This window comes from Pleurodeles waltl, chromosome 6, assembly GCF_031143425.1.
Source record: "Pleurodeles waltl isolate 20211129_DDA chromosome 6, aPleWal1.hap1.20221129, whole genome shotgun sequence".
In the NCBI taxonomy this organism is placed as follows: Eukaryota; Metazoa; Chordata; class Amphibia; order Caudata; family Salamandridae; genus Pleurodeles; species Pleurodeles waltl.
Window position 1 is genome coordinate 324,853,160 of NC_090445.1, and position 26,618 is coordinate 324,879,777.

The 26,618-nt window shown below is 46.8% G+C and overlaps 1 protein-coding gene across 2 annotated transcripts in view; it reads right to left on the minus strand.

The window, feature by feature from the left end:
- Positions 1-26,618, minus strand: part of TSSK4 (testis specific serine kinase 4) — a 191,170-nt gene that overhangs the window by 66,107 nt on the left and 98,445 nt on the right. Inside the window, exons 4-5 of one of the 2 annotated variants that reach the window (XM_069238169.1) lie at positions 10,398-10,412; positions 8,335-8,681 (exon numbers count right to left, since the gene is read on the minus strand). In XM_069238169.1, coding sequence (XP_069094270.1) covers positions 8,335-8,681; positions 10,398-10,412 — 362 coding nt within the window. Of the gene's footprint in view, positions 1-8,334; positions 8,684-10,397; positions 10,413-26,618 lie in introns of both variants that reach the window. The other variant, XM_069238168.1, reaches the window with a different exon arrangement.

Genomic DNA, 26,618 nt, shown 5'->3' on the forward strand with positions numbered 1-26,618 from the left:
TTCTAAGGTCTTTGTCTTTTTTACCACTGTAGGAAAGTGCCCCTTTTGGCATGATTTCCCCCCTCACCCTCTCACCTTTTGCCTGATGTTGATGCAAACTTGATTGAGTGTGTGCTAGGATCCTGCTAATCAGGTCCCAGCACCAATGTTCTTTCCCTAAATTGTACCATTGTTTCCACAATTGGCACACCCCTGGCACACAGCTAAGTCCATTGTAAAAGGTACCAGTGGTACCAAGGGCTTTGTGGCCAGGGAGGGTCCCCAAGGTCTGCAGCATGTATTATGCCACTCTAAGGGACCCCTCATCAAACACATGCACGCTGCCATTGCACCTTGTGGGTGCTGGTGGGGAGAAAAAGGTAAAGTCGACATGGCATCCCTCTCTGGGTGCCATGCCTACTAACCCCTGCCTGTGCACAGGCAAGTCACCCCTCTATCAGGCCTTACTGCCCTAAGGCAGGGTGCACTATACCACAGGTGAGGGCATAGCTGCATGAGCAATATATCCCTACAGTGTCTAATCCATTCTTAGACATTGTAAGTGTGGTGTGACCATATTAAGCACATAGGCTGGGAGTTTGTCATTATGAACTCCACAGCTCCATGATGGCTTCACTGATGACAGAGAAGTTTGGTATCAACCTTCCTGACACAATAAACCCACACTGATGCCAGTGTTGGATGTATTGTAAAATTCACACAGAGGGCATCTTAGAGATGCCCCCTGTATTTCACCCAACCCTTTAATGTAAGGCTGACCGTTCTGTGCCAGCCTGCCCCTAACAGACACATTTCCGATCCTATGGGATGAAAGCCTTTGTGCGCTCTGGGGTCAGGAACAAAGCCTGCTCTAGGTAGAGGTACTCTACACCCCCCCCCTTGCAGGAATTGCATCACTTGGTGGTGAGCCTCCAGCTAGTGGAGATGCCTGCCCCCAGACCAAGCCCCACCTTTGGCAGCAGGTCTGGCAGGAAAATTAGGAAAATCAAATTCGTATCCGATTGGTTTTGCACGCTGGGATTGAGGAACTTTTGGGAGAATCCCCAGCAGCTCGTGAAGTCCCATGTAAAAATAATGAAAGGAGCTTACTGGTCCCACATACGCAATAATTACATTTCTAAAAAATCGAATGGTCATTTAACTAATTTGTTTATTGATTTTAAATGGTACCCAGAGTTCGAACTATATTTAGATATAATACCTGATTTACTAGGCAAAAGTTTGTATGCCAGATTTCGATTCGGAACATTACCCTTGAAGGCCTTGACGAGCAGATGGGGACCTAAGTTAAGCTCTGATATTTGTCCCGCATGTGGCACTTCTTCCGAAACAGTAGAACATTTTATGTTTTTTTGTCCCGCTTACTCAACCCCAAGGATTCACAAAATTTGTCGGGAATTGAATTTAAGGAAATGTTTTATAGCTTTGAGGATTTTAAAAAGCCATAATTCAAATGTGACAATTTATGCAGTAAGTAAGTTTTTAGTAATGGCATGGCGCATACGCATTTTTTATCTACAATGATTTGAAATTGTTCCAAGTCGGGCAAACATGGACTTTACTTTCTTTTTTTAATTTGTTTGCTATGATATTATGATATTTATTTATATTTCTATATTGTATTGTATTGTATTGTATTGCTTTGATGGTCTGTTGGCCGAATAAAGCTTATGTGTGAGAAGATTAGGAAAAACAAGGCAAAGTGACCACTGCATCTGGGACCACCCCTAGGGTGCCCAGAGCTGAAGTGACCCCCTTCTTGCAGAATCCTCCATCTTGCTTTGGAGGAGAGTAGCCAATAGGGATAGGAATGTGCCCCCCTCCTCAAATGGAGTGGGCACAGGAAAGGTGTAGCCCCCCTCAGAAACAGTAGCCATTGGCTACTGCTCTCTGACCCCTGTAACACCCCTAAATCTAGTATTTAGGGGCACCACCAAACCTTGCTCTTCAGATTCCTGGTACCCTCAAGAAGAAGAAGAAGGACTGAAGAATCAACTCCAGCAGTGAAGACTCCAGACAACAGCTGACGTGGCCCCAGCTCTACAGGCCTGTCTGCAGCTTCAAAACTCCTGCTACAAAAAGGCGATGCATCCTGCAGGACCAGCAACATCTACAAACCCCCAGAGGACTGCCTGCTCACCAGAGGACCAAGAACTCTCGAGGACAGTGGCACTGTCCACAAGAAACATCCAAGAAGGACTCCAGAACCACCCCGGATCTGCAAGCACTGCCCCCTCTGCACTCGACGCCCATGGCTCGAGTCCATGTGGCCCACCAGTCCAGAGAAGGTTCCCAGATGATTCCAACTTCAAGTCCACCCTGGGTTGACCCCTTCTGGCCAACACGAGGACTCCTGCAGCCTAAATCCGGAAGACCCCCCTGACCGCGACTGGATCCGACAAAGATTCCCAATGCCTGAAGGTACCCCTGTACCCGCAGCCCCCTGGCCTTCAGGAATCCAACCGACAGTGTAGCAACGTCCAGCGAGCACCTCTCCTACTTGTCCAGCCTTTGGTTTTCTGAAACTGACTCTCTGGACCCAGCCTGCAGCATCTTTGAAACCCCCGGAGTTCCCCCATTGAAAAGCACTGGGTGCCTGATGCTGTGTTTGCACCCTACGCTCGGGCGCCCCTGTGCCACTAAGGATGTGTGTTTGGTGTTGACCTGAGGCCCCCCTGGTGCTCATCTAAACCCCCCAGGTCTGTGCCCTGAAGTCGTGGGTACTTACCTGCAACCTGTTTCTTTCCGAGTGCCCTCAGTCTCCATATGATTCCATTAAAAACCTGACAGCAACTTTGACCTCTTCATTGGCTAACTCTGTGGTGTTGGTAGTGCACATTTGGGGTCAACTTGAACCCTGACCTGTGGACATCCTAACCCCTGGAGACTGGGATCGTAAGTCGAGTACCTACCTGTGAACTATTCTATCATTTTTCTTCCCCTAGGACTGTATTGGTTCCTATGAGAAACTGCACAGTCTACTTTTCAAATTGAAAAGTGTTACTTACTTGTAAACTGTTTTATCTGCAAAACCCAAACAAAGTGCATTTGATATATAAGCTTGATACAAACTTACAACTGTACTTACCTGCAGAAAAGATCCTTTTGGTTCTAGAAATAAAGTATCACAATGTATTTTTGCTATATAATCACATTGGCCTGGAGTTAGTCATTGAGTGTGTGCCTCATTTCTTGACTGTGGGTGTACAGCAAATGCTTTGCACTACCCTCTGATAATCCTAACTGCTCGACCACACTACCACAAAAGAGAGCATTAGTATTATCTACTTTAAGCCTTTGGGGATCCACTGGACTATGTGCACACTATACCTGATTTTGCTATAGTATCTACAGAGCCAGCTTCCTACAACTCACAGACTGCTTGGAAAACTGTGTCTGTGATTATAATATAGAGCCTCGTTTTTATTGTAGAAGAGGTGCTTGTTATGTATACGTTTTTATGTATTTTTGTAGTTTATTGTATTTGTTTATGGCATGTTATTTGACATTTTTCATGAACTAACCTGTTCTCGCTAACGTGTGATAAACAATTCTTCAATACATATTTTTGGTACTTTTATGTGAAAAAGTGATTTTTGCCAGCCCCTTCTGCAATTCCCCTTCTATAAAACTACTGTATGTGCTGCTTTTTTAGCAAGGTTTAGTCCGAATATGAGTAACAAATGTGTAGTTCACAATAGAGATTAGGATAATTTTGTAGAGTTGTTATTATAATGTCTGTCAGATTTTCAGTATTTTGTTCCAAAACATGGTACTTCTGTCTAGTCTCCTTTTCATAGGAACATGTTTATGACCAGTCACTTGGACCTCAATCTGTGCATGTATGGGTCTTCTGAGTGTCGGGGTATCAGATATGTATATTTTTGAGTGGCTTCAGTGTGCACGCAGGCGATAACGTCGGTGCATTTAGGAAAATTGGAATCCATCTGAAAGTGAATCACTCATTTATGGTACATGTCTTTGTTACAGGTAGTATTCATTGGCCGCATGGACACATACCACTGTATGAACAAGGATACGTGATTCCTAGTCCCACTGAGGGGAGGCGATGCTCAAACAGCACCGTTCCTAGCTGGTACTGGTGTGAAAGGGAGCCAAACACCCTCAAGTAGTTAGGCATCAAGATTTATAGAACAACAGAAGATGTTATAGGTGGCAATCATAAGAGGACGTTAATGGCCCTTTATGGCTTAGCACAGTTCTGGAAACATCTTCCAGTATTAGTAACGGGCGAGAGGAGCCCTGATTAAAAGGACCATTTCACCTAGGTTTTTTATTAACTTGTAAAATATTCTAGTAGGACCAGACAGGAATTCTTTCAAAAGATGGTATGTTCCACCTATGGAAATAATATGCAGAGAGAATGAAAGCAGATAGCTATCAACATTGAAGCCGCCTCTATTATCAGGGGTACAAGGACACCAAATCTAGAGAGCTATTATTTGGTAGCCCAACTGTAGCAAGCATCAAGACAGATGGCTGCGTTGAAAACTGCATGTTTAGACAGGAATGTTCCTTGCGTAGTATATAAATTCCCCTACACTGTGCACTTGACTGCCTGTGAATCTGGCATCTTTACTTTTGTTGTGGCCTAGCATCATGTAACTCTAGTATATGTTCAGAGGCCTAGGAGTGTCCCTGATAATGCAAGGTCCAAGACCTGTCTTGTGATCTTGAGAGGAGCACAAGTTAGCCTTCATAGTGATCAGAGGACTACTTTGCCCGTCCTGGGTGTGGTGGTGGTGTGGCAGATTTTCTGAATCCTTAATATGACCAGACATTTTTATCTGTGTCAAGGAGAGTTTGGTCTAATCATGCATTTTGTGTAAGTTTTTGTTTCTTATGTGTACCGACCAACCCTGTGACTGATCACCTTGGGAAACCAAAACTACACACTGCTGCTGTTAGCCTGATTGGCCTGGGAGGCCACAGGTGCCATGGCCCTGGACCAGCTGTGCTGCCTTCACACAACAACACTGGCACCAGAGGAAGGTTACTGCAAAAATACAAAGGTGTAGGCTGTGCCACCGCACCAGCCAACCTGGTACAACCAGCATGGAAACATTGCAAGGCCTCATCATGGCCAGAGACGAACAACTGAAATGTGCTCCAAAGGCATTGAGACTGGAGACTTTAGACTTTATACCGAGAATGAGCCCGGTGTAAGTTCAAGTGACTGAACTGCACTCAATTCCTCATGGAGTTAATAATGAAAATCTGCACTTGTGCCTAATTCATGCCCCTCCGCCAGTTATGGGGCACTGTAGCCCCTAAGGTTACACAGGTGGGAAGAGGATACTGAAATAGGAGGGTGCGGTGCCTCTGTAGGACACAATCAAGAATACACCTCTATTTGTTCAGCATAAACTGAATTATGCAGTGCTTCATTTTGTTGCATGAATTAAATATTGCTTTTTCTAAAAGACATGCATGGGGCTGGGCATTTGGTAATTCTGCCTGTTAGTTGATTGTTGTGTACCTACCCCTCATGATCCACAAAGCAGGTATTCTCTGTGTAGGTCAGCTATTAGAAGCAGGCAAATTCATGTCATAAACGAGCTTCAGCAAAAGTATGCATTGTAACAGGACAGAATCCCACTTATAAGCTACTTGCACAATAAAATCAGTACAACAACGAGCTGTGAGTCAGAAAACCCATCGATTATAAGGCACTACAGACATTATTGGTTGTTGGTATGGGGTGAAAGGAAGTTATTAAATTCTTTACGGATATAAGAAAGAATACCTTCACACTGTTTGAAGAGCTCGATTTACGTTAGGAAGGCGATCGGAAATCAATCTTCTATGAAGAATAGGTTTGTATACATGGTTTAGTCTAACTGGGAAGCAGTTACATACATATTACCTAATCTAGTGGAACAGGAAGCGCTCAATGTTTCTAAAACAAGTTCATTAAGACCTATGCCGTGTCATAAGCACCTGGGAATTGAATATAAATGTATTGATCTTGCTATGTTGATAACTAAAAGACAAATCGCTTAACCTTGAAAAAAAATGACATCCAGCCATTGAGAAATGCATGCTAGTTTAGGGTAACTGTTTGTGGGTGAGCACAGCCATATAGCTGTAACACCTACATGTCCCAAGGTTTATGATGCTGGCTACCATATCTCCTGGCCAGTAAAACACGTTGAGCATATTTTATGTTCAAAACATATTAATTTCCATTAGTTATCATGGTACAAAAAGATATCCCTCTTAAGGCTTAACCCATATATGTTCCCTGGGTCTCCTAACTGGGGTGTACCAGCATATGTGAGTTTTCATTGGACTTAAGAAGGCATGCATACACTAAACACCGGGAAATTGCTTTTGACTGAGAAGGTTCTCTAAAAAGTCTGCAGTATTTGGCCTTGGGTTCAGCCTGTCAACCATGGCAAACTTCTACCATCCCCACACCTTTCTAAAAAAAAAAAAAACAATATTGCTGTGGCTTGCATGAATCCCAGCATGCTGATTACAAATCATGCCCTGCAAAATGAGTATGAGTAAATCAATCATTATTTTTTCACTTTCTGCAACAGAAAACTCCTGAACATTTGGCAAATCACCAGTTTCTCTGAGATTGTAAATTGAAAGAAACACTTTCAGACCTGGGAAGGAGGAGCCCTCATCTGTGTAATGTCGCCCAGCAAAAGTTATCTAGTCATGAAGCCAGAATGCTGAGTGACATACTTGGTAGGTCTAACCATGATAACCTGTGCTAATCATGCACAATGGGGTCCAGAAAGAATGTATCAATAAGGGGACCAAAAATACAGGAGCCATTTGGGGAACAAGCTTACCCGTGCAAGGAGAAAAAGGCAGTGGCATCAAGGCAATGGGAAAGCTGGTGATCAGACAGGTCAAGATTTCAGAAAGAAGATATGGCAGGAAACTACCCACTGGCAGAAGACAAAAGGCAAATACAAAGTAAGAGGGCTGGAGGATCCTCGTCCAATTAGAACTTGTCAGTGATTTGTCCACGTTCTGGTGAGAATGCTCTCAAAATATACCAATTGGAAAGCTCCCTATCCTTTGAACGTGTTAGTAATGCATGGCTCTTCGGTTATTTATTTACAACTCTGCTATATCTGTGACAATGCTACTGCAACTCCTCATTATTGGTGAGTAAGATGCATCGTAAGGGAGATAATAAATCCCACATGCTACACCTGATAGCAAAGTATCAGACATATTGTGGAAAGCAAAGGGGTGTCCTCGTAGGAAAAAGGAAGGCAGAGGGCAGTGGCATAGGAGGGCTTAGTCTCTTGTCAGTTCTCACAGCATAGCTTTGAAGGCAGTCGCAAAGGGTCTGTAGATGCTCAATGAAGTATGTAGGATGGTGAAATAAATCACAGAAATAGTTGAGCAATTTGAGGATTACATTTCTAATGTGTTTTTTGCATTGAGAATTGCTGTATGTGAATTTACTTCTCTAGAGAAAGCAGCAGTTCAATAGGTCTCTGGGTTGCAAGTATATGAAACATATATGTTTGTGGTACAATAGCCCATTGCTAGCGACGCATATCTCATTGTAGCATATATCTCACTGCAGCATGTTAAACTAGAAATGTTGCTATTTCTCCAAACCTTTGTGTGGGATGCAGGTGGCTGTCTAGAAAGCAATCTACAAACGCAGTACAATATGTGCAAATCATAAAGTAAGATCTATGTGTCTTTAGAAAGTACACCCAACATGAATTATGAGACCTGGCCACCTTTTTGGATATGTGCAGGTGACAGTTTCTCTAACGGAATACAAATATATAGAAAATTCTGTTAGATGCAGCCACAACTCCATTGCAATTTACATAGTCCACATATAGATTTTTCTGCAAATTTATGAATGCATCTAGAAAATCGGTGGAATTTTAGATTTGCAAGGTATATTTGGGAATGCAGAAATTCCACCACATCTCAGTACTTCCAGCCACAACTCAAAAGTATTGAAGTCCCATCCCAGTAGTTAAGGTATCTCTAAAATCTGTATGTGTGGGAGCCCTATCTTGGTTGATAGCCACCACTGACTTTCATATCTATATGTATGGTATTTTGGGTAACTGGTGGCAACCTTACCTCTAATGTCTGACAATAGTGACTCATAGGGAAAAACTGTATCTCCACAGCTTCTTTTTATGGGAAACCCATCTCTGTGGCTGAAGCCTTCACTCACAATGTGCCTACAAATGGTACTCAGTGTTCATTGCTGGAAACCTTATCTCAGACATATATTTGTGAAAAAGAGGTGCATACTCATTGTTGATTGTATTGTATTTTAACATTTCTATTGCTGTGATTCCTGAGGCTTACCTTGCAATCATCTGAGATGTCACTCTTCTCTGGGAAGTGCACTTGATCCTGCATGGATCTCAACAGCCTCCTCAAGTTGGTATCATCGAAGGGCATGGTGGCTGTCACGAAGGCATACAGGATTACCCCCATGCTCCAGACATCTGACAGGAAGGGATTGTAGGGCTGACCCATCAGAATCTCAGGGCAAGCATATGCGTAGCTTCCACAGTGAGTTTGGCAGAGGTTGGCCTGACTGTATATGTTGCGCTTCCCTTCAGAGGGCATCATGGCCACCTTGGCAAACCCAAAGTCTGATATCTTGATGTTCTCCTTCTTGTCCAACAGAAGATTTTCAAGCTTCAGGTCTCTGTTGAAAGTTAACAGAGAAGAGGTACTTTAGGTTTAGATTTTAATTTGAGGAGATGATCGCCATCAGTTATGGAGCCATGATCGTGGGAGCCATGTACCCTGCTGTATTCTACAGGACTTGACTGCCAAAAACATCTAAATACCCTCTTTTGCAGGTCCTAATATTTGCCCAAAAGGATTTCATAAATTATCATAGTGGCACACTTAATGCCAAAAGACAACTGAGAAGGTCTTCTTGGATCAGGGAGTATTGAAAGAATGTGTATATTAATGAAAGGTCTAATGCTAGAGAACTCTATTGTTCACTCTCATATACCCTAATCACCTGGGGCCAGATTCTAACGACACTAAACTTGAGCATGGTGCTACTTATTCATTTATTACTACTTAATGATGCACACACAAGAGTCTGTAAGACTGCTGGATCTATTGTAACCTTAAGGAACAACAACTGTGGATTCTGGGAATAACCACCACTTTTGTAGGACCTCCTTGTTTGATGAGGGCTATGAAAGTGTGTATTTTTGCAGAAATCTGTGGATTTTGTTAAAAATGCAGGACTGTACTCAACAGTTAAAGACTTCGTGGCATACTCCACAACATTTGAAATCTGAAAGTCCATTTCAGTTTTCATTTTCAAGAACAAATTGGCATGCTGTTATACAACAATATCATCCTGCTGTACATCACTGAAATTTGCACCCACTCTAAATTGGAGCAGGTAATACGAGCTTCTTATTGCCCAGGTTTTAATCAATCAATTTCTTTAGTTACAAGAAATAATTCTTAGGAAAATATGATAGTTAAAACAGAACAACTTCCACATTGTACATTTAAAAATATTGAAAATGTACAAAACTTAAGACCTTTATATCCTGTTCCTACAGTGTATGTCGACACACTAGACATTCCAGGTACTACATGCAATATCTGACAATTAAACACAAATGCAAATCATCTAAATCAAATCAATTTTTTAAGTAAAAGAGAACACTTAAGTAAAACGATCTTGCCTGTAAAGTATGCCTAATATGATTTCCAATTACAATTGCGATATCAAGATAAATTGTGATATCAAGGTTCTTCAAAGAACATAAAGTGATTTGTGCATTGTTACGTCCTATAATCCCATACTTGTTTACCATTGAATGGTGGGCTTTTTTTGCTCTCACCCATAAAAAGCGAACAGTCTAATAAAAGCTGTACCTCAGAATATTTTAATTTGAACTCACACAGACAGTAGCATAGGTTTTTATTGACATTTCTTCTAAAATCCACAATTCTCCAATTAACAACTCCTAATCGAAATCGTAGGATTGTACCCAGCGGCGGTTCTGGAGATATCAAGGGGAGGGGCAGGGTGGACAAAGGGAACGGGAATAAATCACATTTTTTTTTATAAACGTACCAGTCATCACCACCACCTCCATCCTCTCCTGCTGCCTCGCTCGTCTTCCTTTCCTGTTCTGGTGTCCCAGAACATGCTCTCTAGCAATTCTGGCGCTGCTTACATGCTAAACATAGCATGTAAGCAGCTTCAGGATTACACAACCCTGGGGCCTGTGCAGTTTCTCCAGTCCTGCTGTGTACATAACCAGACCGGAGAAACCTAAGTGCGAATGTGTGTTTGGATGGCTGTCTTAGGCCGTCAAACACTCATGCGCACTTAGTGCACACAATTCCTCATCCCACCTCCTGTGGCCCAGCCCCACCCCTCCCTGCACCTGCTGGCACTTAGCCAGTGGGGTGATGCTCCTCTGCCATTGCGAAGGAGCTGCCCCAGATTGTACCCCTTACCCTTTTGTCTGGTATGCTATAAATAAAGGGAAAAGTCTTGGTGTCTCCAAGGCTACTTACTGTCAGTGGTACTGACTGCCTTTTCTGTAGATGGAGTCTATCTAAAAGAATAGTGGTCTTTTTTACACCATCTTTTAAAACATTTTTTAATTTTTGAAGTAGCATGCTGCTATAAAGTTTTAAAATATAGATTCATATTTCTGAATTAGCAATGAATTTCTGAATGAAACTGAAGGTTTTACAGATGGTGACAGTAAATCCTGTAACATTAGGGTGGAAAGTTTGTTTTGGCTACTTGAATGGATAGCACACAAAAGAATCTCCCAAGCATTTGACCAAGGGTCAGATTTAGAAAATGTTTTTGTTGCTCTTGAGTCACCCAACGTGACACAAAGGGAACGCAATCCTTAAACCAGATTTATCAAGCCACACAAATCCACCTAGCATGGCCCTGTGTGGCTTGATAAATTCAAACAAACACAAGGCAACGCAAGTTGCTGCCTTGCTTTACTTTGTGCTGGGAAGTCGTTACATGGGTAGAGAGTGGGCGTTCCCATGCACCCGCCTACTCTTTTTTTATGCAATCCCAGATTTACTAAGAGTGGTAAACCCAGGAATGTGTCAAAATTGTACACCTTCCTGATGGAGGCAAAACAAGGAGAAACATCTTTGTTTTTCTTCATTGTTTCCTCTCCTCAGGTGTGTTGCATTCTGCAGTATACGTAGAAAGAGAAAAAAGCCTCTAAGGTTTATTTTTTTGCAGGGAAGGTAATCCTCCCTGCACAAAATAATCCTGCCTGCAATGCAGGAACCCTTGCACTATGGCACAAGGATGCCTGCATTGGCGCTAGGCAGCACATAGATCACCAGTGCAGTGAGACAGCAGGATTGCACTGTATCTTGGCAGCTATGGCACATTCCTGCCCTCACCATTTGATGCAGCAAAGCAAGTTGTCCATCTAGTTGCACTGAGCCAAGTGTTAGTAAGTCTTCCCCCCAGGAGTCAAAGCCCAACCCCTGCCTAATTGCCTGGATCATGACATTTTTAGAGCGGTCCACAAGCGTTTTTAAACTAAGATTCTCTAAAGATTATATGACGGAACACCGAATTAAAAACAACTACTAACCTTAACAACGAGGTCAGAACACCGACCTCGTCCTTACTACTAATGATTTTACCACGAATGCCTTAACAACGATATTTCGTTGGGGGCATGGCCAGGGTCCGGAACATGGCGGACGCCTGATTATCTAGCTCCGGAGGGGCCTGCCGGATTAATCCTTCTCAGCGCGCTGGTCCGGGCCGCCTGCTCACGGAGTGTGGGCTCCCTGCGGCGGACCGCCGGGAGGCGCGATTGGGCCCCCAACGCAGTCCTGGGGCGAGAGGCGGGCGGTGCAGTTTGCTCCTTTACGGGGAGAGGCGTGCGGCCCCTCCCCTGCTGGAAGCCGCGGCCTGACGTTGTGCGGTCGGCCGCGGCGGGAGCGAGACGGGCGGCCAGAGTCCATCGGCGCTCGCGTCGGAGGCTGAAGTTACCGTTGCGAGGGGAGGCTAGCGGCCCCTCCCCTCGCTGAAAGCCGCGGCCCGGTGGTGAGCGGCCAACAGCAGCAGGAACAAGGCGGGCGGACCAGGTGCGGCTGCGCTCGCAACTGCGGCGCGAGTCCAGATCGCGGACCCTGGGGCCCCTGATGCAGTTGGAGAGAACTGGGGGCCCTCCCTGGTGTAAGCCCTCAACGGAAGCGACGGAGCGGGCGTAACGGCCCCACCTTTGCCAGAGCCGACCTGAGGGCATTGTACTTGGCCCAATTGGAGTACCTGGGCACGGAAAAGGCAACGGGATGGGCTGCCTAACGGAGTGTGTCATCTGTGGAGGTTCAGTAGTTGAACACGGATCCCCATGTGTTGCGCCTTGAGAGAGGTGCGCATAACGGACGGCCCCGGGTCAACTGTCTGGCGTGAGGGGACCGCGGAGCCACCGGACGTCTTGGGGCACAACTGACTCCGGAGAGAAGATTACGAACACGATCAGGTGGACACCCTTGAGCACGGAAAGAGGACTGGAAAGTGGGTGAGTGCCCCATTGGTTGGATGACTGGGCCTTGGCTGTGGCGGGCGCCTGGATCTGGCTGCCGGGGCAGGGCCTGACTGGAAATCCGAACAAAGGCACCAGGACTGAAATAGGGAGTAATTAGCAGCGACCTACTGCATGAGTGCCCCCCATCCTGGGAGCCGCAATTTAGACACAACCAGCGGAGCTCTTGGAGTTCGGCCAAAAAGGACAGAGAGTAGAAGTTAGAGCTCCAAAGTCCGAAAAGAAGGGACAATCCTAGTTGTGGTTCACACGAACGCGCGCGGGCCGTTGCCGGGGCCCCCGAGGCGCGTCTGCTTGCCGGACCGATGCCCCCCAAGGGCCGTCACAAGAATAGAACCATGGACCACGATTTGCCTCCTGGGGTGAGCGAAGCGGACTCACTAAACCAATCCCAAATTAAAGTTCAGGACACCCTAGACAAGATACTGGGGGCCATAGAGGATACCAAATCAACATTGCAACGTGACATCAACCAGGTTGCGATTGAGGTGGGGCTCCTGAGAGCTGACCATCACAAGTTGGTTGACAGGGTCAAAGAAGCGGAAACCATATTAGCGGACATCGTACCAAGGCAGAAAGACATAGCGGCGGAGGTAACTTCATTGACCGACAGAGTGGCGAGACTTGAACAACGTGCCAAAGACGCGGAGGGAAGAAACAGGAGGAGCAATGTGCGAGTGGTAGGCCTCCCTGAGGGGACCGAAGGGTCAAACTTGGTGGGCTTTCTGGAGAAATGGTTGAGCGAGGTGGTTGCGCCGGGATGCCTGACCCCCTTCTACACCCTGGAATGTGCCTATCGTGTACCATCGAGACCTCTAGCTCCTGGCAGACCCCCCGTGCTATAATCGCTAAACTTCTGCACTACAGAGACAGGGACATCCTCCTACAGAAAGCCAGAGAGACGGGCCCGTTCAAAGTAGGGAACGGGGAAGTTACACTGTTCCCGGATTTCACGATGGAGGTCCAGAACAGGCGAAACTCATTCCTAATGGTCAAAAGAGCCCTGCGAGACGAAGGGATCCAGTATTCGCTATTATACCCGGCCAGGCTAAGAGTGATGGTGGAGGGCAAGACCACATTCTTCCAATCGCCGGAGGAAGCATGGGAATGGCTTGAGAGGCGTGGATCCCAAAAAGTGCGACCTGCAAGTGAAAGCCCTGGAGCGAGAAGAGCCCGCCGAGCCCCGAAGGGGAAGAGATCAAGTGACCGCCCTCGGTTGGCACCAACGCAAACGCAGAGAGAAACGGACAGGAGGGCAGCCCTAGAGGCGGCGGCTCGGGTGGGTGGTGAGGTGCCCCCCCCCGAGGAGGGACCGAAGAAGAGTCCGATGATACAATGGTGTCCTCTGCCGAGGACTCGGAGGGCCTATCGCCAGCACCGAGTGTGACCCCACAGACAGCCGACGAGCTCGTATAGCCCGGACGTGAAGCGGCGCCCAGAGACATAGCACACTGCTTGAGCGAGTGGCCCCTCCGGACCTGGCTCCCCCCCCTGACTCGACTCTTGCCTGTCCGACTTGGCTGGCGAGTACTGCAGTTATGTGTTTGGAAAAGTTGCATTATAGCACAGTTTATTGGGCAACCTACAGTTCCGGAGGCGCCCTGGGGTTTGGGAGTTGGGGTTTACATTTACAAGTTAAATCGGCTAAATGGGTGGAGAAATCTGACTACAGTAGAGGGGTGGGCATGTGGGGGAGGCTATTGAGATCAAGGGCGCGCCAGACCTGCCACGAGCAGGTCCCAAGCACTGGATGGCAGACTACAACCTTATAACCTGGAATGTCAGGGGGATGGGCACTCCGGCTAAAAGACATAGAGTTATATCATTCCTCAAGAGAAGGGGGGTGCAGATAGCAATGTTGCAGGAGACCCACTTGGCAATGGGCGAGGGAGAGAAACTAAGACGGAGGTGGAGGGGGCGGGTGTTTGCCACAGAGTATTCAGCTTATGCAAGAGGCGCACTGATTTGGATTAGAGCGGGGGTCCCACTGACGGTTGAGTCTTCCAGCATTGACAAAGAGGGAAGGTTTGTGATAGTGGAGGGGAAACTACAGGGGATCCCGTTAGTTCTGAGTTGCATTTATGCCCCCAACCAAGATCAGATCCCATTCATGATCGGCTTATCAAGTCACCTCACCCGCCAGAGCACAGGGGAAGTACTAATAGGAGGGGACTTCAACGCAGTACTAGATATAAACATGGATAGGTCTACCCCATCGCTCCAAGGGGCAACATCAATTAAAACAGCACAAAATCTAACTGAGTGGTTGAGTACTTGGGGGTTAGTGGACGTCTGGCGGGTGCAGCACCCAACCGCCAGGGACTATTCATTTTACTCGGGCCTCCACCGAGTGCACACTAGAATTGATAGGGTGGTCTGCACCTCGGGACTGGCTCGCGATATGACCCAGTCTGAATACCTTGCTCGCACAATATCGGATCATAACCCTCTACTACTAACGATGAGGGTATCACGGGACAGGCCGCCCATCCCGTCATGGAGACTGGCCCCTGCGACACTCGAAGATCAGGCATATAGAGAGGCACTGCGCAACCACCTAACAGAACACATTGAAACAAACAAGGGATCCACCCCCTCCAGGGCGGTGGAGTGGGAGACACTCAAAGTGGTGACGAGGGGTTTCTGTCTCGGGCAGTCGGCGGGAGTGAGGCGCACACTAGAGAGGGAGCTAACCGCCCTGGAGGAGGTCATACACGAGGGGGAGCTAAGACAGGGCCCTGCAGCGCAAGAGGATGAAAAATATAATCAAGCACGCAGAGAACACTCACAGGCTGAAGAAAGACTAAGATGCCATGACATGCAAAAATATCTAGCATCCATACAATCTGAGGAGGGGAGGTCGGGTAAACTGTTGGCATGGTTGGTGCGCCCAAACGGAGATAGTGAACCCATCACAAGCGTGCTGGATAGAAGGGGAAACCGTAGGCTATGCCCAGGCCCCATCAATGACGCATTCAGGGATTATTACGCACACCTGTATAGAAGACCTAACGACTTGGAGACGGCGACATTTGACAACTACCTGTTACGGATCCCCCTACCAGTGCTGGATCTCGAGGATAGGGATAGGCTAGGAGGGCCAGTGACCATGGAAGAGATAAATGATGCCATAACGCAACTGGCCCCTGGGAAGACCCCTGGTACAGACGGCCTTCCTATGGATTTTTACAAGAAATATAAATCCTTACTGACTCCCTGCTTGGCGGAGATGTATGCGGAGGCAATACAAAAGGGGGAGCTACCATGTACACTACGTGAGGCGCTGGTAGTCCCACTCCCCAAGACAGCCAACAGGGAGGCTTCGGTGTCCGACTTCCGCCCGCTATCCATGCTAAATAGTGACTTCAAGATCCTCAGCAGGATCTTAGCCGGCCGACTGCTTCCCCACATGTCCACACTGATACATGCTGACCAAAATGGCTTCATTCCCGGTCGCAGCACCTCTTTAAACCTTAGGTGACTCTTCTCTGTATTACACATGCCCGAAGAACTGAGGCCGCTGGCGGGGACCCTGTTGGCGGTGGATTTCGAGAAGGCATTTGACTCAATTCGGTGGGACTACCTGAGGTCGGTGATGTTAAAAATGGGTCTGGGAGAAAACTGGGTTAGATGGGTGGACCTGTTGTACTCGTCCCCGCTAGCAAGGGTGAGGACGGGTAGAACAATCTCCAGGGCGTACCCGGTGTTCCGTGGCACTAGACAGGGGTGCCCCCTTTCCCCACTACTGTTTGCCCTGGCTATCGAGCTCCTGGCGACTCGGCTGAGGGAGGGGGGTGTGGGTAGGGGGGTCGAGTGGGGGCCAACTGAACACATTGTCTCCCTTTACGCTGACGATATATTAATTTATCTTAGGGACGGTCCCAGTGGTATCCCTTGGGCACTTGGGGCACTGGAGGACTTCGGGGTGGTTTCGGGACTGCGCCTAAACTGTGGCAAAACATACGTGTTCCCTTTGACTGCGGGTTGCGAGCGCCCACCAACATGCCCGACAGACGTGAACTGGGCCCCTCGGTCCTTCAGGTACTTGGGTATTCAAATATTCCACGAATTGGAAGATCTCAGGGAGGGTAACCTTGGCAAAGCGACTCGATCCTTGAGGTCCTCGGTAGGGTTTTGGGGCTCCCTGAAGTTATCAATAATGGCCAGAGTGGCACTATCTAAAATGATCATGCTTCCAAGACTCCTCTACTACTTTGTCAATTTACCATTGTTGATCCCTCCGGTATGGTTCCGTGGCTTGAACGTACTGCTCAGAGAGCTAATTTGGGACAATGGACGTAGACGCACTGCACTCACGACCACTTGTAGGCCGACCCGCATGGGAGGACTGGGTGCCCCCGACTTTGAGGCTTATTACTTGGCATCCCAACTACAGTGGGTAGCCGGCTGGCTGGCGGGCAAGGGACACCTGGACCTGTGGACAACCCAGGGGGTAATGGACACGTCACGGATTGCGACACTCATGACAGGCAAGAAAATAGTCCTGCCTGGAAACAACATGATGTTAAAAGTCGCAATGGCATGCTGGAAGAGATGCGCGAAGAGAGTAGGAGTGGGCCCACCATACTCCCCGGCCTTACCGCTCTCGGCACTGATTATGGAGTCTGGGGGGAAAGGACCGAAAAGCCTGGGACTCGGTCCCTGGATGGGTGCAGGGATTGAGACAGTGGGTGGACTATTCGAGGGGGGGGTACTGAGGGGCTTTGCTGATCTAACGGGTGTGGGTGTTCCCCGGGGTCAGTTCCTGCTCTTCGGGAAGTTAGTGCACGCACTGAAGGACCACTGGTGCACGATAAACGCTGAACCCACTCCTCACGGAGTATTGCACCTCCTACTGACGTCGGGGGAGGAGCCCCACTTGATAACCAAAATATACCGAACCCAGTTACAATCCATATTAGATCCCTTGCAGTCATTGAGGGAGCGATGGGAAGGCACGATTGGGCGGGACTTGTCTGACCCTGAGTGGAACAAAACGTTGGCATACCCCCAGACGATCACACGGAATGCGCGGTTAAAATACATCCAATATAATTACCTGCACAGAACGTACCTAACACCGCACCGACTATTCCGTATATACGGGGGGCCCCCCAGGGCGTGTCCAAGATGTCGGGGGGGTGAGGCAGACTTTGACCATATGGTGTGGGGGTACCCAGTGCTTCAGGTTGGTTGGAAGGAGATATTGTCTATTCTGTCCCAGCTATTCGGTACGGAGTTACTCCCTACCCCGGAACTGTGCTTACTGGGTCTCAGGCCGGCAGCATTAAACGGGAAAGTAAGAGGGCGTTTCCTGGACCTAACCCTGGCCCTTTACAAAAGATTGATCTCAAAGGGCTGGAAATCCTCAGACCACCCCTCACTGGCTGATTGGAAAAAGGATGTTACGAAATGGTCCAGGGCTGAACTACAGGTCCTGAAGGCGGAGGAGGCCAAGGGCATCCGTCAGGTTCCTATTGCCCCGGCCTGGGAAGACTTAGTGGCGAACTGGGATGGACTATGCAAGAGAGCAGCAGCCCCAATGGGAATGGTGGGAGATACTTAGCACATCTTGGTGGATTGACCTATGGGTTGGGACCCCCAGGGAATTCCATGGGGTAACTGAACACTCGTAGAGCCCACACTGAGGAACGCGAAACAGAAACCAACGAGCCACCAAATACTATATCACCATTGGATACGGGGATGAAGCGAACGGCCTGTTGTCCCCCCTCTCGCGATGGTGCGCCTGGCCTCCCCCTACATGCTTACATGCTTTAACTCCTCAAACACCGTTAGCTACAAATCCCACCCACATAACGCCGTAAAGTTGTTCTCCTATCTTGCTTATTTCCCCCCCTTCTTTTTTTTTTCTCTATCCATTTTTTTATTTTTATTTTTCTCTCTTTTTTCTTTTTCTCAGTTTGCTTCGCTCTCATTCTCCTATTTAAAGTACAGAGTAGAACGGGTTTAAGTTGACTGATCACATATATGAGTTAAATTGATAGTATAAGATTGCGAAGTGTATAGTACGGCTCGTCATAGGGTTGGGTATATCAACACCAAGTACCAACGAATGCATAGAAAATGTTAACAATACCAAAGTAATAAGTAACTAAAATTGTATAATGTGTGTCACAAATGCAGACTGTTTAATGCTCACATACAACAAATGCAAGTTGTTAACTCGAGCAAACGTATAAATGTAAAGCAACAAAAGGTTAATAAAATATATTAAAAAAAAAAAAAAAAAAATAACGATATTTCGTTGTAAAGGCATTCCTGATAAAATCATTAGCAATAGACACCATTCACCCTACATCCCTCACCCCACCCCCCCAACCCCACCACAAAACCTAAAACCCGCTGACCCCCCACCCACTCCCCAAAACCAAAAACGCCCCACCCCCCAACCCCACCCTAAAACCTAAAACCCCCTGACCACCCACCCACTCCCCAAAACCAAAAACGCCCCAACCCCACCCTAAAACCTAAAACCCCCTGACCCCCCACCCACTCCCCAAAACCAAAAACGCCCCACCCCCCCAACCCCACCCCAAAACCTAAAACCCCCTGACTCCCCTCCCACTCCCCAAAACCAAAAACGCCCCACCCCCCAACCGCACCCCAAAACCTAAAAACCCCTGACCCCCCACCCCTTCCCCAAAACCAAAAACGCCCCACCCCCCAACCCCACCCCAAAACCTAAAACCCCCTAACCCCCCACCCCCTCCCCAAAACCAAAAACGCCCCACCCCCCCACCCCAAAACGTAAAACCCCCTAACCCCCACCCCCTCCTCAAAACCAAAAACGCCCCACCCCCCCAACCCCACCCCAAAACCTAAAACCCCCTGACCCCCCACCCCAAAACCTAAACCCACCACTTACCTTCGCCAACTCCCTTCTTGATACCTTAACCATGCATGTTCGTTGTTCAGAACATACGTAGTTAAGGCACAAAAATACGAAGTCGTGGTTAAAAAAAGCGTTGTTACGCTTTCGTTAACCACGACTTTCGTAATAAAAAAGTCGTAAAAAAGGATGTTTCCCTTCTCTAAAGATTTGCAATCCACATGCTTGTAAAGGGCTAACAAATTGGCGCCATAAAGTGCTTTGGGAATATGCCTGCCCCTTGCTGTCTTCCTAATAGGTTCAAATGTATAACCCCCAAATAGCCAATCAAGCCTTTTCAGTAAGTTTAAAGTTGATAGCACTAAACCTCCTCTATTGCTATAAGTTTATCCAATTTCAGATTATTTGCAAATGTGAGTCCGAGATATTTATACTCACTAACTTGCTCCAGGGGAATAATATTTAAATACCACATAAACTTTGTCAGGTGTTTTGAGAAAATCAGAGTCCGTTGTGGTTTTAAATGTTTTCAAATATAAGACAGACAGAAAGAGAGTAGGATCCATAAATGAACCCCTAATCATAAATGTGGGGGAAATAGATAGGCAGAAACTCAGAGATGGTTCACAACACTGTCCCTAATCAGAGGACATACTGCCTCCTCACATGGAACGTTAATGGACTGGGCAACAAAATTAAAAGGGGGCTGGTAAATGTGTTTATCAGACGTCAGAAGCCTGTTATTGCTCTTCTTCAGAAGACCTACATGAAAGGAAACCACTGTAATTTTCTGGCTAGAGGTGCTTATAGAGTACTTGTGCACACAGGATTCACCTGTGGCGCAAGAGAGGTGGCGATTCTGGCCTAAAAGATGCCACCTCTCCAGATACAGAGGTCATGAATAGATTCCAATGGAACCTATGCAGCGGCCCAAGGGACATGGGGAAGGGAAGATGTCACAGTCATTAATGTATACGCACCCCCTTGATTACAACACCCTACCTTAGATGCACTGGTTGAAATCCTATTGGACACGGAGTCCTCGCTTCAAATAATAGGGGGTGATTTCAACAATGTAATGTCTCCAGTCATCAATAGGTTAGGAACCCTTCCACCCTCCAAGGACTACACCTTTAGCCTGATTTGCTGACACTCTAGGTTTTACTAGATGGAAATATCCCACCAAGAGAGGATATTCATTTTACTCAGGGTGCATGGAGTGTTTTCCAGATCTTCACACCGGCCGGAGAGAAGGGGACGATTACCAAAGCAGAATACCTGCTCAGGGGCCTATTTAATCATTCCCCCGTTTTGTGTTTCCTTAGAAGGTTGACCTATGGACAGACGAGGGGGTTGGAGATTGAATGCCTGGGACATCAGGGATGAGATGGTTCTCCAAGAGCTTAGAGTACAAACAGAACTTTATTTCCAGAAAAACAAAGACTCAGTCACCTCTGCAGTGACGTTGTGGGAGGCACATAAATCAGTGTTCCGAGACAAGGTGCAAAACGTAATTGCACACAAAAAGAAGAGGGACACTAGGGCACTAGAAGACCTCGAATGGCGCCTCCTGATGGTAGAAAAACAGTATATTGCCCAACCGAATCCCCTGAAACTGAGACAACTCGAGGCTCTGCGGACTGAATACAGTGAGCTCATGACAAACGAGGCACGCAACCGGTACATGGCCACCCAACATTGCTTCTGTGAAGCAGGCGATAAGGTGGGTAAATTACTGGCATGGCTTGGTCGCCGTGAAGTAGAATCTCGATGGGTGCAGCAGATCAAAGGGAAAGGCAGTAAAATACACACAACAGACAATGCAAAGCATGTGCCCAATTTTACAAGACTCTTTATAAAGAGTGACTCTTGGCAGGCCAGCAACAGATTGAAGACTACCTGGCGGAGGAGGACATGTTCACCTTACCAGTGACAGACAGGCTCTGGAAGAGAAGATCTCCCTCTTGGAGGTCCAGGTTGTGGTGTCCAAGCTAAACCTTGGAAAGAGCTCCGGTGGAGTTCTTCAGACGGAAGTTAGACCTCCTGGCACTTTACTTACATAAACTATATGTTGTTGCCCGACAAGAAGGAATTCTTCCTCACAACCTACGTAGGGCCACGATTGTGGTAATACACAAAAAGGGGAACCATACACACAATTGCGGTGCAATCTCACTCCTTAATATTGAAACCAAAGTCCTGGCCACACTGCCGGCCACCAGACTACAGGGAGTCATTTCCTTCTAATACATAAAGACCTTACCGACTTTATGCAAAAGCAGTCAACCAGAGGGAACATCCACAGACTTCACAACTTGGTCTCTCTGGATGCAGAAAAGTCCTTTGACGTGGATCATTGGCCGTTTGAGGTACAAGCCCTGAAGAAGCAGGGGTATGGACCGAAATTCATATCCTGTATAGACTTCTATATCGAGAACCCACATGAACAGTAAGAGTCAATGGGATTCCGTTCAACTGAATTCCCAATTAGAAGACCCTGACAGGGCTTCCCTTTTTCACCCCTCCTATTCGTGCTCACATTAGAACCCCTACCTTGTCTCATCCGCATGCTCCAGCATATCAGGGGATTCAGGGTGGAAGGTTCCCCGATCAACGAAGAAAAAAATGTTGCTATTTGCAGGCGTCATCCTTCTATACCTCGCACACCCCCTATGACTCAGTCCTGGTAATGGTCCAGGCCTTTGAAAACTATAGAGCACACTCAGGATGCACAATCAACGGGGATAAATCAGTACTCTACCCAGTGACTGGCCAAGATAACTTGGTGAGTTTTGTCGGGAGATTGAGAATGGCAGAGGGTTTCTGATATTTGGGCATCTTCGCTACCCTAACCCAGGAGAGGAGTATAAACTTCAATATTAGAACCATACTGACAAGTTTCCAAACAGATGGTGCTCGCTGGAAAGCCGTGCCCCTCATGATTCTAGGCAGAGCAGCTCTGTTCAAAATGATCACCCTACAGAAATTTTTGTATGCCCTCTAAAATAGCTATTATACCATACCAGAAGAAATGTTTATCAAAATTGAGGAAAACAGGAAATTATTGTGGAATGAGACACACCCTAGAATGGCCCTCCGTACTCTGCAGCAGAGCGCATATAATAGCACTCCTAGACATTAGGGCGTATTATTGGGCCTCCCATCTCCTCACTATAAACAAATGGGAATATACGGCCAGGGCTCATTCCACATACACACTGGAAAAAACACAATTCCTCCGTCGCTCTTATCTCCATTACCTGTATGTGGGCAGAGGGACAGGGACACTACTTCTAGCAACTCAGGCAACAATCCTTGCATGGCATAAAGCAAATAAATACATTAAATGGGCTAATAACATTTCTCGGGAGACCCCATTATGGATCGGGAATTATCTGTAAGAACTGGGGATGATGGAGGGGTTCAGGTCCTGGGATAACATAGGTATCTCTAAGGTGGGAGACATGTTAGAAGATGGCGCCCTTATGTCCTTCCCTTCAGAATGAGTACCAACTCCACAATACACAATTCTACAAATATCTTCAGTTTCAACATGCCTGGAGGGTCGAATCTATACAGTCAGAACCCCCAGGAATACGCACCTTTAGAAGGTAGACGTCTGACGGGGGATACAGCAGAAAAGGCGGTATTATACATATATAAAACTATAAATAACAACATACCTGACACCCTAAAGAAATTGAGGCTTACATGGGAGATGGAACTGGGTGAACTGGAAGATAAAGACTGGTTTGCTACCCTGATGTTTCACAGGGAAGTGGCGATCTGATCAGATCACGATTGCATTTTATCCAACTTAAAATCTTACATAGAATTTATTACGATTGGGCAAGTCCCCATAAAATGGGTAGAACGATGTCCCCCAAGTGCCTTTGCTGCAGAGGACCGAAGGGCGACTTCATACATACACTATGGATATGTCTGAGTTTTCACTCCTTTTGCAAAGTGATAATTGAGGTATTGGGAAGGATGGTAGGGGCAGTTCTCCCGAACTATCCCAAATATATCCTGCTTGGTATCCCTACTGAAGTAGATTTCCCCCGGGCAAAATTGCTGCTCTGTAATCTGGGAGTGGTGATCGTGAAGCAAGACCTTGCCAAATATTGGGGAGCCCACAAATCACCAACCCTAGGGGAATGGAAGAAGCGAATGGACCTCTGTATGGCAGCTGAGCGGGTCATGTACCAAAGGAGAGGCTGCCCACGTAAGTCCACAAAAATATGGGGATGTTGGATCAACTATTTTAACCTCGATGTCCAGGATGAGGAGGCTTATGTATCACCCGCTCAGAACTGATGTTGCTCATTATGTGCAAGATGATATATGTCATATTCACACTGCCATGAACTATATTTGAACCTTTTCTGTCTTCTTAATGAGTATTGCGTCATTATAGCAGAATGGAAATCACCTAGTCATGTCTTTTGTTGTGATGGAACAGTCTATGGGGGTTATTCTAACTTTGGAGGAGGTGTTAATCCGTCCCAAAAGTGACGGAAAAGTGACGGATTTACCACCAGCCGTATTACGAGTCCATTATATCCTATGGAACTCGTAATACGGCTGGTGGTATATCCGTCACTTTACCGTCATTTTTGGGACGGATTAACACTCCTCCAAAGTTAGAATAACCCCCTTTGTATGTTAGTCTGATTTTGTTTTTCAAAACTAAATAAAATATATATATTTTTTAAAATGGGACTTACATCAACCAAGGAGAGGTAATCCATGAGAAAGAGGTTTATTGATTTGGATATTGACTTTACTTGCTCAAGGAGATGAATCATATCAGCAAAGATTACGCGAGGATGCGCTCAGTGAGAATTCTAACTGGGTGTATTTTATTTTCTACTACAAAGAAGGGATCGCAGTTTTAGTAAATCCTAGAGTTGATTTATATCAGAAAAGATTATGAAGGATGCATATGGGATGTAAACTGGCAAGAGGGGGCAATTATAGGAAAGAGACAACTTGATTTTTTTCATTACATGCAACGATTAAAATGCACTTAGTACTTTGCAGACTTTCTACTCTACGTGGTTCAAGTACCACATTGGACATATTAAAATCAGTTATTAGTGGTTCAGTAGCTTAGCATGGCGAGAAGGAAGGCTAAGGGATGGATGGGTAAACTGTACTTAAGAAGTTAAAATATTAACACAAAAAAGTTGATGTAACAGTAGGGTGAACTGTCAATTGCATGCCCTTCAAGATGATCTAGACTCAGTGTTAGCACGGCAATGTAGAAAAGCACTATTGTACAAAAAAACAAAATTGTTACAGTTGTGGGAATAAAAAAAAATGTAAGAATAGAAACTTTGTCCCAAAGCTTGAAATAATGAGGATTCTCTTGTCTTTGATAAGGCTAGCGCAGCTAAGCTAATTGTGGAAAAATCTCACCCCTTTTTGAAGCACAAACAGCGGATGAGGGGGGACATCATTTTACTGTAGACCCTGCAATAGTACCTTAACTACTAGAAGGATCTTCAGCATTATGGATGCGCCCAGTACTTTTTAAGACATTTCCCCAAATACTGAAGGTTACTCTTTCAGTGCTTTTTAAACAGTATTTTCTTGAACTTTTTCTCTGGACCAAGAAGAAATGATCACCTGTTGGTATATGGTTAAATCTAGGGATCTTCAGTAAAGCTTTATTTCTGATAAGTACAATATAAGTTAGTGATAACACAAGACAGCGTGGGCCAGCTGATTTGGGTTTTTAAAGTTCAACAAGCCGATCCTGCAAAATATGTGGCCTACAGGTGGAGGAAGCTGGCTCTTCATATAGTGGACCAAAATGAGGTACACTGTGCAAAGAGTTAAAGCAATCCCCAGAGGTATCACAGAGATATAAATGACATCTCAAATGCTCTCTTTTTGGTTAGTGTGGTCAAGCAGTTAGGCATATAAGACGGTAGTGCTAAGCATGTAAGGCACACACTCATGCATAAGTGGGACACACACTCAATAAAGAAATTTGACACCAATTTATAAAAATAGCATGTCCTTTTATATAAACTTTGATAAAAAGATCACCAGAATCAGGTTACTATGTTTTGATATATAGATTTTTAGAGTTTTTAAAAGTTTACAGTGCAAGTTTTGGGTGCGGTAATGTTATTCTATGGGGGGCAAACATGTACTGAATTCGGACACTTCACAGTGACTTATGGGACTGTTCTCCAGGACGTAAGGTGAATATGGGGCAAAGTCCAAGGCCACACCAACAGGTCACCTCGGTAGGCTCTGGTGCGTCTAGGTGCAGAGGTGTGTTATCGCATCGGGTGTCCCATTCACTTCAATGGGGAATGGTCTGGTCACAAAGTTGCTGCAGGAAAGGACTGGAAGGTCAGTCCAGGGGATCCCACAGGGGAGCTCGACCCTTGAGGTCCTCAAGCATGTGTGGTTACACGGTCAGTTCACTCCTCCTCCAGTTGTAGGGTGCAGGTGCAGTGGTGTTTTCTGGTGTTGGGTCCGGATATGGAGTTCCTCATGCTTGCAGTCTGCAGGTGTGGACTGGGGGGTCCAGTCCGACCAAGCCAACAAGTGAGCCCAGGTCTCACAAGGCTGGGAGACGTGGGGGCACTCCTGGTCCTCATCTCCTCAGTCTGGGGTGGACGGGTGCAGAGGGGTCCTGAAGCGTTAGGTTTCTGTCTCCTGGTCAATCACGGTTGCAGGGTGTCTGCAGAATCAGGCTGCAGGTGCCGTCTCTAAGTCACACTGGGTGAACTCAGGGTAGACTTAGGGGGTCATTTTGACCTTGGCGGACGGCGGAGGCCATCCGCCAAGGTACCGCCGCTGAATGACCGCACCGCGGTCAAAAGACCGCGGCGGCCATTCAGACATTTCCTCTGGGCCGGCGGGCGCTCTCCAAAAGAGCGCCCGCCGGCCCAGAGGAAATGCCCCTGCAACGAGGACGCCGGCTCAGAATTGAGCCGGCGTAGTTGCAGGGGTGCGACGGGTGCAGTTGCACCCGTCGCGTATTTCAGTGTCTGCTTAGCAGACACTGAAATACTTTGCGGGGCCCTCTTATGGGGGCCCCTGCAGTGCCCATGCCATGGGCATGGGCATGGGCACTGCAGGGGCCCCCAGGGGCCCCGCGGCACCCCCTACCGCCATCCTGTTCCTGGCGGGAGACCCGCCAGGAACAGGATGGCGGTAGGGGGTGTCAG